This window comes from Temnothorax longispinosus, chromosome 8 (assembly GCF_030848805.1).
Source record: "Temnothorax longispinosus isolate EJ_2023e chromosome 8, Tlon_JGU_v1, whole genome shotgun sequence".
NCBI classification, from domain to species: domain Eukaryota; kingdom Metazoa; phylum Arthropoda; class Insecta; order Hymenoptera; family Formicidae; genus Temnothorax; species Temnothorax longispinosus.
In genome coordinates this window covers 17,402,334-17,418,588 of record NC_092365.1, presented here as the reverse complement: position 1 = coordinate 17,418,588, position 16,255 = coordinate 17,402,334, and the positions used below count along the sequence as shown (strand labels likewise).

At 41.6% G+C, this 16,255-nt stretch overlaps 1 protein-coding gene across 3 annotated transcripts; it reads left to right on the top strand.

The window, feature by feature from the left end:
* The first annotated feature begins 40 nt into the window (after positions 1-40).
* Dhit (Double hit) lies at positions 41-16,158 on the top strand. 3 transcript variants are annotated; one of them, XM_071787103.1, is made up of 5 exons: positions 41-648; positions 750-2,587; positions 5,832-6,190; positions 8,901-9,306; positions 10,972-16,158. In XM_071787103.1, exons 2-5 carry the CDS (start codon positions 2,579-2,581, stop codon positions 11,209-11,211), a joined length of 1,014 nt encoding a protein of 337 aa, XP_071643204.1. In that variant the 5' UTR covers positions 41-648; positions 750-2,578; the 3' UTR covers positions 11,212-16,158. The 3 variants fall into 3 exon arrangements, with proteins under 3 accessions (XP_071643204.1, XP_071643206.1, XP_071643205.1); XM_071787105.1 differs by having other exon boundaries at positions 42-2,587; positions 5,892-6,190; XM_071787104.1 differs by having other exon boundaries at positions 42-2,587; positions 5,832-6,187.
* The last annotated feature ends 97 nt before the right edge of the window (positions 16,159-16,255 follow it).

Genomic DNA, 16,255 nt, shown 5'->3' with positions numbered 1-16,255 from the left:
CGTCGGCGGCGCTTGGCGTCGGCGTCGCTGGAATCGTTCGCGCGAAACAGGCAGACAGTGGTGGCTAAGGCACCGTGTAAGCGCGTGTAACCGCCATATTGGCCGAACTCCGGACGACAGCTCCCCGCGGGTCGCGGAGCTTTAAAGCTCCCGGTAGCTTTCCCGACCGTTGCCCGCGTCGGCCCGGGCATAATAACGGGGAACGCGCATAAAGTGGCGCGAAGGCGAACGGTCCCCGCGCGAAAAAAGAGGCGGCGAGGAAAGGACACGCGATAATACCGGATACGCCTTCGAACGTCGCATCGAACAGTGAAAAAGAGCTAGAGAGAGAGAGAAAGAGAGAGAGAGAGAGAGAGAGAAAGGGAGAAAAAGATAAGGATAAGATACAACACGCGGACGTAGCAGTGATAAGTGTTCCGGATACACGCGACATAAATCGAAGGAAAATCGTGGCAATCGATCGCAGCAGTGCATCCGAATATATCGATATCCATCTTCCTGTACTCTCTCTCTCAGGCCGTATCCTCCAAAGATTTCTTTCGTCAAGATAAACTCCCGCGTCGAATTCTACATCGCTTCCATTCTATCACAATTTATCAGCGTTCCCGACGAATATCAACAAAGAAACGTCGGTGTGCTCCGAAAACGGTATAATACGTTCGAAATCGTGCGAGAGAGGATCCACGACAACTTCCAGTATAATTATCATCAATAAATCCGAATCTCTTCCCGAAACTAATCTTCCTCAGAAGTTTTCCGTACGACCGGCAAAGATCAACACGCGACCGGAAGTCTTCCGACAGGATACCAAACAGTCAGTCGACGAGAAGCTAACTCGAAGATAGTCTTCAGCTGTCTACCTTGCCGGCGTAACAGCGCGCGAGTTTGTCTCTCCGTCTGGTCTCGACTGCTACCAATCAATAACCAGCGCATCGACTCACTTACGCTTCACTCTCCTTCCCCTCCTCTCTCTCTCTCTCTCTCTCTCTCTCGCTCTCTCGCTCTCTCTCTGCTCTCTTTGCTCTCTGTCTCTCTCTCTCTCGCCTGCTCCCTCTCTCTTTGTCTCATCTATATCTTCTCAATATCTCACGCTCTTACTTTCAACGCTTCTCTCCTTCTGCCGAACCAAATACGCTAACATTCTCCGTTCATCGTCTTTCCCTCTCTTCCTATCTTTCTCTTTCTCTCTCGTCTGTCTCTCTTCCTTACACCTTCTTTCGGGCTCGCGCGTACAAGATACGCGGGACGGGCACCTGTCAGCGCGATCAACAGCATCAAGAACATAGGCAGACACAGCGGTAGCATCAGCATCAGTCTGAGCGGCAGCAGCGGAGACATTTAAGCTTGGCCGCGCCAGCGCCTCGCGTAACATCTTCTAACAGACGCGAGTACCTATTTATAATTCCATCAAGCGCAACGGGGAACGAAACTGCTGCACGATCGCGTACGGCCACCTAGGTCAACCACGAAGAAAAGAGATGATGTGAGGTCGGCGCTGACCCGAGAGCGTGGCACGGCGCGACGCAGTCGCACTTTTAAATCGCGTAATTGAAGAATGTGATGAGTCGATCGCGTGCGACGTCTTCATCATCATCAGCATCGTCGTTATCGTCATCGTCCTAAAGTTCAAGGATTTGGTCCCAGTTGGTTGACCGAACGAGCAAATTTTCGAAGTTCGAGATACGGGACTGCGTATCTCGATGGAGCGCGACGAATTCATTCAATCGTATCACGCTCATCCTTGAAAGTAAACGCCATCAGTAGCAAAGGATCTCCACTTCCTGTTCCTTTCTGTGGCAGGTTTCGCATCCGCGCACTCCCGCCCCTCTCTCTCTCTCTCTCTCTCTCTCTCTCTCTCTCTCTCTCTCTCTCTCTGCTCTCTCCTTTTCTCTCCTACTCCTCTCTAACTCGTCTGACCGACCAGTCGATCCGCGCGCGCGGCTGTCCCGTTAAGAGAGAAGGGTGGAGGGCACCGCGAGAGGGTGACAGTGCGGTGGAATGGTATCGTGGCACGGGTGGTATTAACGAAGAGGATCATCGAGGGAAAAACGACGGACAATCGGCAGCAGCAGGAACCGGAAGAAGGCGGGAAATGGATAAAATATCATGCGCGACGTCGACGACGTAACCCTCCGCTTGTCGGGGTCTGCCGTTGTTCAGTGTCGTCGCGCGACGTCGCCATCATCGTCGGCGTAATAGCGCCTCGCCCGATCGCGAGGCGAGGAACCTGCTTGTCGGTTGGCTGTTTGGTGGTGCGTGTACCTATGTATCCGTCCGCGAGTCCGTGAAGGGTTCGTGCGCTGGGCTGTTACGCGGTTTCAGCTGAGGGGCACTGGTGCGCGCTGGGAGCATGCGGGCTTCGGGCGAGGCCCGGCGAGGCGGCTCCGCGGGAGGACCGGGCTAAAGGGACGACCGCATATCGGGAGGGACACTCGCGAACGCGGGCACGGTGCATTCGCGGCCGTGCCCGCACCCGCACCCGCACCCTCGCATCTCGACGCCGCGCCGGTCACGCGCCGATTAGGTTGATCCTGAAGACGCGGAAAGCGAGCTGGGCTCGCTTTCGAATGCATGGAACATGATAGAGGTAAGATCCAAGACGTAAACGTATACTTGCATTCGTTACGTCTGTCTTAAGAAAAGAATTAAAGACTCAACACGAAATAGTAATGGAGTCGTGCTGATCTTCTTCGAAGGGTATTTAACTGCAGCAGCCAATTCGATTTACAGCGCGATGGAACGCAGTGATATCTCTCATACAAATGTGTGCACATGGCGAACATCGCAGTTAAATCCGTGGAACGAAAAGTTAAAAAAAAGAGCTATAACAATATAAAAATTCCTATGTATATGCCTAACGTAATTAACGATCTAATTTTCGGAGTTTATGAAGCCTTTTCTAATTTAGTAACATGCAAATAAACAACGTGGCTGGATTGGATATTGAAAACCGATTGCATTCAACCGTGCTTAAATTATCCCAATATAGAATTGGATTATTGCAAATTAATTCTGAAATAGCATAGTGTAATAACATGAACAAGACCTCTATTATCACTAGTTAGAATATCGCTCGAAATATCTACAGCTTGCCATTCGTTCAATGTTCACGTAGGGACATAACAAATTCATTTATATGGATATGCGCATACGCTTGCTCCGATCGAAATAAATTCACGGGATTATCGGGCGAAGCTTGCGAGGAGGAAAACGGGGGTTGCAGCTTGCACGTGCTTCGCGATTGCGTGCTGCATGAAGCCAACACACCATTGGGCCATTGACATGTTGACATGCACCTATGCGTAAACACTATCGCCGTTTCAGAACCATTTTAAACGCAGTGAGAGTATTTGCATTTGAGGGCATTATGAAAAGAAATTAACATCCAAAATTGTATCAAAAAATGTCAATTATCTTCCATACAAAAATACACATTTCTCTATACAAATTTTGATGACTATTGAAGATAAACCGATAATAATTAATCAACGCAAATAATTTACTTATTAGGTATTCTTGTTTTTGTTATAATTAATTAATAATAATCATCAAATTTACTTATTATTCTTATTTTTGTTATAATTAATTAATAATAACTCAAATTTAATTTCTCTATGCATTGTAAAACTAATATAGATGATTAATTGACAATACTACTTTTATGTAATTATTTTTATTTAATTATATTAACACAATCTCGCAACTTTGCAGATACGTGGCTCTTGTCACTGAGATATAAATCTTTATTATTATATATTCTAGCTATCTTGAAACTAACTTAACTGCAAAATTCGTAGCTTATAATTAATCGCCTAGCACGAAATGTTTCCTAAATTTCCCACTGTTCTCCATAAACAACAGCTCTTGTTTCCATAATGTCTGCCAAAACAAATCGCGCTGGGAGATTATTGAAATTTGCATCGTTATATTGTCTCGTAATTGAAGTCTCGTTTTCGAAAAGATGAACCCTGAGATACGGGTTGGAATTCGCCTCGTGTATAAATCGCGTGGTGTGTTTTTACGAGCCAGCCACTTGAAACGTGGTTTTTGCGCGTGGTCTCTCCGATTTCCGGCTTCTATTTCCTGACCGCTCTAAATCACCGCGCTCGCGTAAATCCGTGTCCGATTTATATCACTCTATAAGCGACTGTAGGCGATTAAACGACAGTTTCTCTTCCCAATCTCTACGACCTCGATTGTCTAATTTCGATTTCCTATCCCAATTGTTTCGTATCTGTTTTTCTCTCTTCCTTTTCCCCATCTCTTTCTCTCTCCTCCCTCTCATCTTCACGCGTCTCATTCGTATGCACCACCACGTTTACTCGCGGATACACGTGTATAATTTACGCCAGTGCTCGCTGTTTATCAACCTCTACCCACATTCCCTATAAGCGACTCTGTCCGATGTATTCGTTATCGCGCGAGGCCGCACGGAGAACGGGTCATCGATATACAACACGGTGTAAAAATAAAGGGCCGCACGCGGTTACGTGCATGTGCAGGCACATACCCAAACTTCGTTCCGCGAATCTCTTTTGGGTTACGATTGAAAATGGATAAGCCGCGCTTGAATATTTTCGCGAGAATCGCGAGGTTTCGATGCTAGAATAAATTTATGTGCTCAGAATTTCGTTCGTCTATTTAGATACCTCTCTTTCGTTTAACGGAATAGGAAAATATGAGAAGAGAGAATTCATAACTATGCGAATTGCATCAAGACTTTAGTGATATTTGAGATTCTCGAATATTGATTTTGATTCAACATATCGTACCTATACAATAAAATATCGGTGGTCTTCCCGTTGATATTTTTTGTCGCTATAATATTTCTTTTGCGTAATTTTAAAAAAGGAGAAAAAATACAACGCGAAAATAAACTAGATTAATTTGTCGATTTGCTCCAAAACGTGAAACGTTATAAGCAAAACTGCAATTGAGTAATGTCAAAACTTACTAAGAAATGCTTGGAAATATGCTGATTTCGAATTGAGATCGCGTTCTTAAATATGGCATTAAGGGTTTAATCCTCTCCTTAGACTTTCTCCGGGAATCCAATATCGGTCAGCTCAGCCGTCTGGCGATCATGAATTTTAAATACCGGAGACCTCGAATGGAACAGCGAACGGAAGAATAATAAATCTCCAGCTACATCTCTCACTTCGATATCGCCATCGCCGGGCCGCGCTGAAAATACAAGCCAATCGATACGTGCAGCTGAGCGTACGACAATCGTATCCGAACTAATTGGTTGCTTTTTGAAGGCTTATGTGTCAATTATCGTACAACCAGCTTATTTTGATTTAAGCTTAACTTTATCGTGTTGCCACACGAGTAGATTGTCCTCGAGATTGTCCTATTCTCTTCTTAGGATTTATGATTTATGAACCATTTTAAATGGGAACTTGATGATTGCAGTTCTCGTGCTAAATGCTTAATTGAACTCTACTTTCGACGTATAACAATTCTGTTTCCCTCCCAAAACTTTTCCAAGTTATTTCCACGAATTTTATAATCAATATAATTTTGACTTGCAATAAAAATATCTGTTACATTTTAATAATAAATTAAACATTGATATTTAAAGAATGATTATTTTTTCGCATACGCAATTAAATTATTATAATTATAAAATATAATTTAGCTCTTTGTATCCTAATATGTGCACGAAATGTGCGCAATACTAGCGTTGAAGAATCTCATATTATTAGTCTATATTCGAGAATGTGTTTCTAAAAAGATTCAATGTCAGCCACCTTGCGTAAACAAATCACAAAGCCGACAAGTGGTCCATTGTGTTCCGGAAACCACTGATTTAGTAGAACTATTCTTAGCATCAGGATAAGCTCGTTCGCACGTGGTGTGCGGATTCAGAGGGCGGATGTCGCTTCCAGATGTCGAGTGGACTCGGTGCAACTGCAATGGGGATTGGCGTTAGTCACGGGACAGGCGGCGAAGGTGTAGCTGGTGGTTGCCGCCTCCGTGCACAGAACCAAGGCCAGGCCTCGGGGTCTACGATGCAGCATAGCAATCCGCAACAATCGTCTCAGCAGCAGCAGCAGTCGCAGCAGCAACAGGCGCCCGCGTCGCAGCAGCAGTCGCAGCAACAGCAACGCCAAGCGGCCGGATTCACGGGCCGATCGAAGAAGGACAACTGTTGCCTATGCTGGTGCTGTTGCTGCAGTTGCTCGTGGTATTATCGATCTTGCCCGATCACATCTCGTACATCGATGCGATTGATATAAAGGAAATTGCTGGCACAATAGTCGAGCAACGGCTTCTTGTTCTTTTGTCAATGTCAATCCAACACTTTCAGTAATTATTTAGAGCAGAATTATTTAAAGCAGATTATCAACTGGAAAGGTCGCGGGATAATAAACGAGCAAAACAGGTGATTAGATATTAGAACAATACGATTAATTTTGTTTTGCTCGTTTATTGTCCCGCGTCCTTTCTAATTGCTTTGCAAACACGAACCAGACTTTTGTTTATTAAAGCAGAAAATCTTGATAATCTTCTTTTAAATCTTAAAAAATCAAATATTCTTGCCGTCTCTTAGATTTTTATTCGAAATGTTTTTCTTTTCATAACGTTTATACCTATTGACGTTTTACATTGATTCAACTCCGTGAAACGGACAGCGCACCGATGTACGAAACGTTTTATTAAATTATGAAGAATGATACTCGATGATTTATATATGTCTACGACAATGGACAAATCGTTAATAAACAAAAGATAGATCTCCGAATCGCGCGAAGTGACTTCAGTCTCTCGGTCTGTGATTAAGGTAAATGTACCAATGCCTGGACACGTACTTATGTCTGGACATTTTTATCACTTTAGTCCTTAAATAAGTTATAACGCGAATTAAAATCAAAGATAATATTTTTCTTGCATTATATTTTTATCTTTGACTTTGATTCGCGTTATACTTATTTATAAACTAAGATAATAAAGGTATCCAGACGTAGGTCTTAAGTGTCCCGGCATTGGTACGTTTACCTAACGTACTCGCGATGGCGAGTTACTGAAAAGTCTACGCAAAGAGTTTTCATTTTAATCACTAACATAAGGTAGATGAAAACGAGTAACGCGCTATTATCGTTATCGCGCGGCTATTTTCGTGCTTACTTCATCTACTGAACCTCTCGGCATTGAAACGATATCGGTCCATTGTCTTTAAACTCTCGCGTGTGATCCATTTATTACCGTGCAGACGTACCTACATATTGCCTTTCTGTGTTTCATGCCACAAGTAGGAATAAATGGTAAGCAGGCCACGGACTGTGTGCGTTAATGCTGCTTGTTTGTTATGTCGATGATGATGCTCTATCGTAATGCACGTATTACGGCTGACAGAAACGGGGTTATGCACATACCACGCGTCCTTCCTACGCGAACCATCTTTGCAGATTATACGCGTAACCTACTCATTCTGGGCTGGCATCGACGCGAAAGAGTTTATCTCTAAGGTGCAACGACATTTCCTGAATTGCTATACCACGAGAAAACATGACCGTGTACTCTTAACTGTTTCGTTATACTAATATATAGAAATCTTTCGAAAAATCCGTATTTTGAAATATAACAATTTCTCTGATTTAGCACTATAAAATTTTCTACTTGCTTCATGTTGCGCAACGTTATATTTTTCTTTAACCCTCGAGGGCAAATGCACCCTCGATAACAGTTCAAAGCTTCATTCGAAAGCAATAACATGTCTGACAATGAAATCACTGTGGTTGTCTACTTTATTAGTTGTTATATTATAGCTATAATTGAGAAATATTTTTAATAGAAATCACTGTTGACGTAAAAATGAATAATAATGAAAAAATGAATAAGCCTGCAAACACGCGATAATTTTACAATTTGTAAAATTAATCAAATAAAATGGAATAGACTCTAATACTTTACAACAAACGCTTGTAGCACGTAAGAAATATAAAATTACCAAATATTATTCTCTTATTCAGTCAAGTGGAAAAACTTTTAGAAATCAATGCAGGTCTGATTGATTCAGATGGCAGCCAGTAGAGAAACAGTCATTTTTGTTATTTGCCAACTGACCAAGTCGCGTAAACCGTTCAGAATCGCCATTTATTTCCACAGTTGTGATTCGCAAACACCATAGTACAGCTGCGTTATCAAGCACAAAGAATCGGCCTTTCAATGACCAGGTTCTGGGCCTGTTATCGACACGACTAATATTTTCTGTCGCGATTCGATGCCGCTCGTTCACATCTCTTTGTGTCTCACGTTATCCGCGGTGTCTCAATTAAATTATAGTTATCTTGACGTTAGTTGCCTATTATTATTTCCTATTGCATTTGTGTGCGTGTCCGCCGGATTACACTCCTCCATTAGCCACTCATTTTATATCTTCATTTCCCGAGGCTACCGAGTTTGATATTCATTTTCCCCTCGCTCCTTGCTCGTCCCTCTACAATCGTACAATCGTATAATTATAATTAACACGATGATTTATGATCTTCAACCTCGACACGATAATCTGTGATAAATTTCAATCTGATTGGTAATAGAATCGATCAGATCTACTGTCACAATTGTAACGTAAAGTAGATTAAAGCGATTGCACAACAAGAAATGTAATATTATGAATTATTATTACAATGAATTATTATTTTTAATTATTCCCTTGCACACACACAGTAATAAGAAAAATTTAAGTACATATTATACATAAATACGTACATGCTTCTTTTCGAACGCGATTCAAACGTGAAATAGTTGGTAATTTTTCGTCATAGAAATTAATCATGGAATCATCGTATCAGAGCCTATTCATTTAACAGTCTCGATTATTTCGCATAATTCTACACGGTGTTAACGATAATGAGAAACCTATAAGATGGTTCTAACGTGCGCTGTCGTCTCAGTTTGGCGGCAGTCGGCGGTAATTCGACGGGTACCGGTGCGGACGATCAGGGCAAGAAAAAGGGCAATGCCGGTGTCGGCGGTGAGCATGGCAGCGGTATCAGCGTTACCGACTTCGCGGGTGCAGGTGCGGGTAACGGTCTCGACGGACTCGACGGCCTCGACGGCGGTCTGGAGCGCTGCAGCTTGGAGGAGGTCCGGACCTGGGGCTCGTCCTTCGACAAACTAATGAAGAGCGCCGCCGGCCGCAAGCTCTTCAGAGAGTTCCTCGTGAGCGAGTACAGCGAGGAGAACATCGCCTTCTGGCTTGCCTGCGAGCAACTCAAGAGGGAGAGCAATCCTGAGAAGATCGAGGAAAAGGCGCGCTACATTTACGAGGATTACATATCCATACTATCACCAAAAGAAGTGAGTAGACTCTTAATCTCTCGCATGAAATACTTACTTATACTCATGATAAGTAATCGTAATCGTGACTCGATTGAGACATTTAGGAGGAGCTAGTAAATAATCGCTGATCTATTATTTACATGTACAATTATAAAAAATGGCATAATTATAGTTTTCTTGTAAAAAATAGAGATAAAAGATATTTTTATTACATATTAATATATAAATACTAACGATAGTTAAAGCTAGTATTTATTTTGAAACAAATTTGTATATATATTCTTTATATATTTTCATGTTTTTTTTATTTTAATTTATTTAGCAATTGTAAAGTCTTTTTGAATCGGTTATTTCAATTTGTTGCTGTTCTTTTTTTTCGCAATTGTTACATAGTTTTAATAAATTTTTATTTATAGTAAGATAGAAAGTAGTAAATGGTATATATATATAAAATAACGACATATTACTTCAAAATAGTATAAATAATAAAGTCATATATATACATTCGTCTAAGTATCCTCAATATATGACTATGTGAATTAAGTATAGTTACAATTATTTTACGTGACACTTTAAAGTATATTTATGGTACATTATGATACATTATGGTACCTACATTCGATCGAAGTAGAGATAGTATCAATTCCTAGAAATATATAAGCAGTTTCTAACGTGACATCCATTTAGTTAATATAAATAGCATGTACAGCGTCATGCGATCAGTATCTACTACTTTGAATAGCGATGCATCATAAGAACTTATAAATTTCGTAACAAAATAATTCCTACGCTTCCAGAGCTGTTAGCTTTGACGATAGAATCGATAACGTTATGTATTATCTAATTACGCCATTTTATCGAGATGCGAAAAATAGAGGGTACGAACGCGCGAGAATTAGAAAAACGAGGCAGTAAAATTAAATGCAGTTTGAAGTGAAGAGGGATGTACTTTTGCAATGTAATGTTTTGTTTGAGAAAAGCTCTGCGAATGCGCGTGACTGATTTCTTTCATATTAACCGACTGACCTAGTGACCTAGTGACCGCTTTAACGACTTATTCACCCAAACGGGGCGAATGCACGAACCTTCTTTTGCCATTCGAACATTACGGCAAATTGTACAGTGCACGTACAATTCCGTGCATTATTGCAATCACCTACATAATTTTACGAGATAACATAAAAAAGATCGTGCTAAAGGTACCTCGCATACATAATGTGGCCTATAATCTCAGAAAGTTTTTTTCATCATTGTTTACAGCTTTGAACATATCGATACTTCGCCATTTTTGTGATAAAAATTGTTGCAAAATTGGTCAAAGGACTGGCATATTCGGCCTATTTATCTTTATTTTTGAGGTATTAAATTTGTCTGTTTCTAAAAAGTTATATTTATGTAATCAATTAAAAGAATAAAATGCAACTTTAAAAATTGTTATACACATTATCATACAGAGAAACATCATAGAATTATACGATATAGATAATAAACTATCGTAGAACAAGATTTTAATGTTTTATAAAAAAAAAAGTGAATTGCATGCGAACAGTGATTTGTAAGTTAAGACTTAAGAACAATATAACGAGTTGCAGTTTCGCAAGATATTTTCACATACATGTAATCATAAATATGTTACGAGAATTTTTATTAACCCATTTTCTTTGTCGATTGTGTTTTTTGCAGGTGAGTCTGGACTCGCGAGTGCGGGAAATCGTGAACCGCAACATGGTGGAGCCTACGCCGCACACCTTCGACGAAGCACAGCTGCAAATCTACACCCTCATGCACCGGGACTCGTATCCGCGATTCGTCAACAGCGAGATTTATCGAAGGGTGGCCAGAATGAATAACAGCGCTCCGCCCAGCCCGAGCACTGGGCAGGAGCATAGTGGTAAGGCGAAGAGCAAACGAGGGACGACGTAATCGTGATCGTGATGGTCCAGAGACGTCGGGAGCGCGGACCAAGACCTCTAAAATCAAGCACCTTCATCAAAGTCACGATCGGCCGAACCGTTCGGCAAGGGTTTCGCAACACCCTCCTCGTCGGAGAGCCTCCGTCGAGGCAAGGAATCGCCCGAGCGGACATGGCTGACGAAGCTAATCCCTCGCAGGAGGGAATCTCCATCCCCTCGGGTGGACGACGAGCTTTCTGGTCGCGTCAGATCGCTCGCACGGAAGTCGGGAGCTTGTTCAGTGATTCGCTCTTCCACGCGAAGGCGCAACGGGGCCATGTAATCGCGCTCGCCATTGCACGCGAGCCATTACGACACCGATGATGATGATAATGATAATGATGATGATGATGGACTGAACGTACGACGAGATCGCGATCGCGGTCGGTCGTAGATCACAAATCGCGGCGTTCCACTTTCAGGAGTTCGGTGCAGAGCGCATGCACGCGGGACGGTGGATCGTAGCTGGAGAAAGGAAGGTCACGCGATCGCACGGGGATGGCGGGCACCAAACGCGAACACCATCGATCCTTCCGTGTCCATCGCTCTTCGAGCCTCGCAATCTACCCTCGTTGTAATTGTAACTCAAAAGCTCGAACGGAGGCTCGCGAGCTTCCCCTTTCTCTTTCGCTCTTCTCGGCTTAAAAGCTAATTCAATTTGAATCACATACCTTATGTCTTTCACGAGCGATTACAAATAGTCGAGATATCCTCTTCTATTTCTCAGCAAGTACAAAGGAAAAATTGGAAAAACATTCTGGGTTATTCTTATTATAATTAAATTCGCGCATGTAAAATGTGAATGATATGATTCTAACTCAATTTGCCACAGGCCAAGCAGACTGAAAGAGGCTGACTATTTGATTTAAGTCTGGTACGTTCGACGAAACGAGATGCTCACAATGTAATACATAACTATAATTAGCTGATGCGTTTGATGTTGAAGAGATAATCGCTACATATATTTCTAGTCATATGTATTCGACCGAAATTCCGCGAACACGCATTTTTCCGCGGACGGACATACTCTGCAAGCTCGCGAATTGAGCTTTCGGAATAATGGATATTTATCCCTCTCTCAGGACGCAATTGATCCCGGACATATTTTATGGCGATTGTGTCTCCTGTGATCTTAAGATTAACACGCGCGTAGCAAGAACTCGTCGAAAATGTCGCGTGTCTTCGTGAAGATAGGTTTAATCTGCTCAAGATCGAACTTACTGTTTGCTCTCTTTCTCTCCCTTATTCTCTTCCTCTCTTTCTCTCCCTTCTCTCTCTCTCTCTCTCTCTCTCTCTTTCTGTCTCTTTCTTTCTCTTTCCTTCTTTTCTCTTTATATCTCTCTCGTTCTGCGACATTTACCTTCCATGGATGGGGGAGAATCGAGTTAACATCGTCATACAGCCCGCTGTAACTTCAGGGTAACGTATCATAATGCATTTTTTATCGCGCGCACTTTTCTATAATCAACAGTAGTCCGCGAGTTTTCCTCCTCGGGAAGGACGAGGTCGCGAAATCGTATTTATCCCCCAAAAAAACGAGGAGAGTGTCGAGAAAGAGAAAGGGAGAGACAAAGGGAATCTCTCTTCGAAAATTATTGCTAAGGATACCTCGAATCTCGTTCGCTTTCATCATACTTTTACGGATTACCGATGGACAGGGATCTTCGCCACTTCTGCGTCATCCCCATGGCGGATATTGAGCTACTGCCAGCGAGAACACACCAAAGATCGAACGTGCGTTGAAGTCAACTAATTTGACGATCACCAAAGAAAAGAATGACATTCAATCGACACGAATCACATGCATACGCACACATGAATACGCAACACACGCACGTATATATACATATATATATATACATGTATATATATGAGGCATTCTCGCTGAAATTTTCATATTTTCACCCTGACCTACTGCAATAATTTTGACAATTTTTTTCCGAGACGTATTCTGAAAAAGAGAAGACACGTATTTTTTGGTTTGGACCTACGATCAGTATTTTCAGTGTAATTTTTATAAAAATTGAATTTTTCGGTAACTCTACCTTTTAAAACGTTATCTTGGAACGGAATCTTAGAAATGTTCAATCTTATCAAAAAACCGCTTGGATGAAATTTGTTCAGTTTAAAATAAATTACATGATGTATATATTCTTTTTAATTTTTGAACAGTCTAAAGCTCTTTAACATTACAACAATTCTACAACACAATTTTAGACTGTTCAAAAATTAAAGAGAATATATACATCATGTAATTCATTTTGAACTGAACAAATTTCACCTGATAGGATTGAACATTTCCAAGATATTACTGTTTAAAAAGTAGAGTTACCAAAAAATTCAATTTTTACAAAAATTACACTGTTGGAAATATTGATCGTAGGTCCAAACCAAAAAATACGGTGTCTTCTCTTTTTCAAAATACTTTTCGGGAAAAAATTGTCAAAATTATTGCAATAGGTCAGAGTAAAAGTGTGAAAATTTCAGCGAAAATGCCCCATGTATATATGTATATATATACGTGTACAGAGACACGCACACACATACCCACGCTGACGCAAAGCAACGTACGCTCGTATAGAATCTAGTCATCGTCACGCGGAAACGCGCAATCGTGGGAGAAAAGGGCCTAAATACGAGAAAAAAAAATACCAAATGTCCCTTAAAATCGCGCGAAAAGTCGAGGCTATCGCATCGAAATTGAACCATCATCGTTGATGCGTCGACGAGAGCAATGAAACAGGAGAAACGTGGGAAGAGAGAAAAAGAGAGAGAAAGAAAGAAATTTAACGGAAGAGGCGTTCGATGAAAAATGGCGAGGCGTCGCGGTGCGGATGCATCTTTTAACACTAATTTATAAGTATAAGTACGGAATAGAATTTAAAATAAAATAAAAATAAAAATAAAATAAAAGAGGGAGTACACGATGAGACACTCGAGCGACGTTATCGACGTTTGTAATCACGATCGAAAAGTTAACATCGTTCGCGCCGCGGCGCCCGCTTATCATCAAAATTTCCTTTCGGCCGCGATGCGCTTCGACTCGAACGATATATACTTTGCCTTCGGGTTTATCCTCTTCTTACAGAAGTTCACACGAATGTTCACCGTAATATATGTTTACATCTGAGATCTATTGCAGTATGTATAGTGCATAGCACTCTGTGTTTGACAATGGTAAGTAATGTAAGCGCTGGAGAGTCGTCTCAGAATACTACAAAATGAAGAAATACGGGGTAAGGCTGATATTTCACATGTCGTATGACAAGCGTACTGATTGGCTACAAGATAGAGGATTTCTAGAGGCTCGAGAACTTTTCTACTTCGCAACCAATCAACATGCTTGAAAAATTTGTCGCACGACACGTGAAATATCAGCCTAACACCTAACTAATGTTAAACGCAAAGATTAATCGCCAGCTTAATATATAAAGTAATGTCCCGAAGAAACTCCTCTGGCGTCCATACTTATGTCAAACACAAATCACGCAAAATGAATGTCGGATGTAAACTTGCCGCCACTGTTAGCATCTCGTCTCACGTCGTGAGACCGATTTCTGCGTCACGATATCGGGAAGATAAAACGACGCTCGGCCGAGACCGCAACCGGGGTATCGCAAGCTCAAGAGACTCGTATTACTTACGTACTTCTTTCGGTTTTTTCTTTCCCTCGCGAAACAATATACTCTCAGGAATTTACTGGAACGCATCGATGGACGACGTACATAATATTTGCCGCGCTATGAAACGACCAAGAGAGCGATAGAATTTCGAGCGCATCGCGGCGCGCCCGCGCGATCTCTCCACTTGCGACATAGACGGTACACGTCGCGACAGAGGTAGAAAACATGCCAACCATAATACATAACACATAACAAAAGACGCGCTTACTTTCCCGAGGATCATCGTGATCGGGAAATATGAGACGATGTATGAGCGTGCGTCTCTCTAGTCAAATCGAAGTCGTCGGTATCGTCGCGAGCGGATAGCACAAGTGACAACACTCGCAGTTCGCACAGTCAGTCAGCGTTTGGCTACTGCCCTGTAGATAATATATAGATAGGTATAATGAACGAAGGATTAATGATTATAAATATAAATATATAAATATATATATATATATATATAAATATAAAGAGAGAAAAAATATATATATAAATATACAGAAAAAAATATGTGCTATGTTCCACACATAGGTGCCGAATGCGAGCGTGCGAGAGTAACCGTGAGAGAGAATGTGAGAGGGTGAGACGCGTGAGTCTTTTTAATTTTCGATTCTTTGTTCGACGCGAGGACAGCCCGTCCGCCGCGACCGAAAACACGAAAGACGCGGTATCTAGTAAAGATCTCAAATCGATCTTAGTTCTAGCATACTCGACACCATACTCGCGTAGCACCAAAGACGAACGTGATACAGTGAAGATCATAAGCAGTGAGAATTGCGCGATTAGATAGAGAGAGAGAAGAGGGTAGAGCGACAACGATATAAATAAGCGTAAATGTCCCTTTGAAGACTTGTAAATGCAATATTATCTTATTATTAGCGTCGTCGTTATTATATGTCGTTATTATATTGTTATAAAATAATTATCATTATTACTGCTATTTTGCGACTATCCTTATTATTATATTTATTATTATAAAACCTTGTTTCGTTGATTTTTCTTTGCTGCAACTTTTGCAAGCAAGTCGCAAGAAGTATGTGATATAGAAATTTTGTGATATATAGAAATTAAATGTCTTCGTCGAAGGCACTCGGACTCGTCGTTCTCTCCTCTTCTCTCATCAGCAGGGCTGTTCATTTAGGACCTCAACGCGACTTCCGGAGGCCTCGCGTCGGCATCGTCGATGAAATTAAGCGGTGAGATTGCTCGAACATCGTCTTCACTAATAAACGCACAAATTTCTAAACCTTCGATCCCCTGCTTCTTTCTTCACGAGGAAATTCCCTTAAAATCTGTGTAGGGCGGAGAGGTAAGGGCATGCCAGACTCATCATCAGCACAGTTGCAATCG

What these genes read in the sequence shown, in the direction of transcription:
- Dhit (XM_071787103.1), top strand. An exon ending in TGTTGCTGCAGTTGCTCGTG is followed by an intron (nt 6,191 to 8,900) that starts GTATTATCGATC and finishes CTGTCGTCTCAG; the next exon opens with TTTGGCGGCAGTCGGCGGTA. An exon ending in CCATACTATCACCAAAAGAA is followed by an intron (nt 9,307 to 10,971) that starts GTGAGTAGACTC and finishes TGTTTTTTGCAG; the next exon opens with GTGAGTCTGGACTCGCGAGT.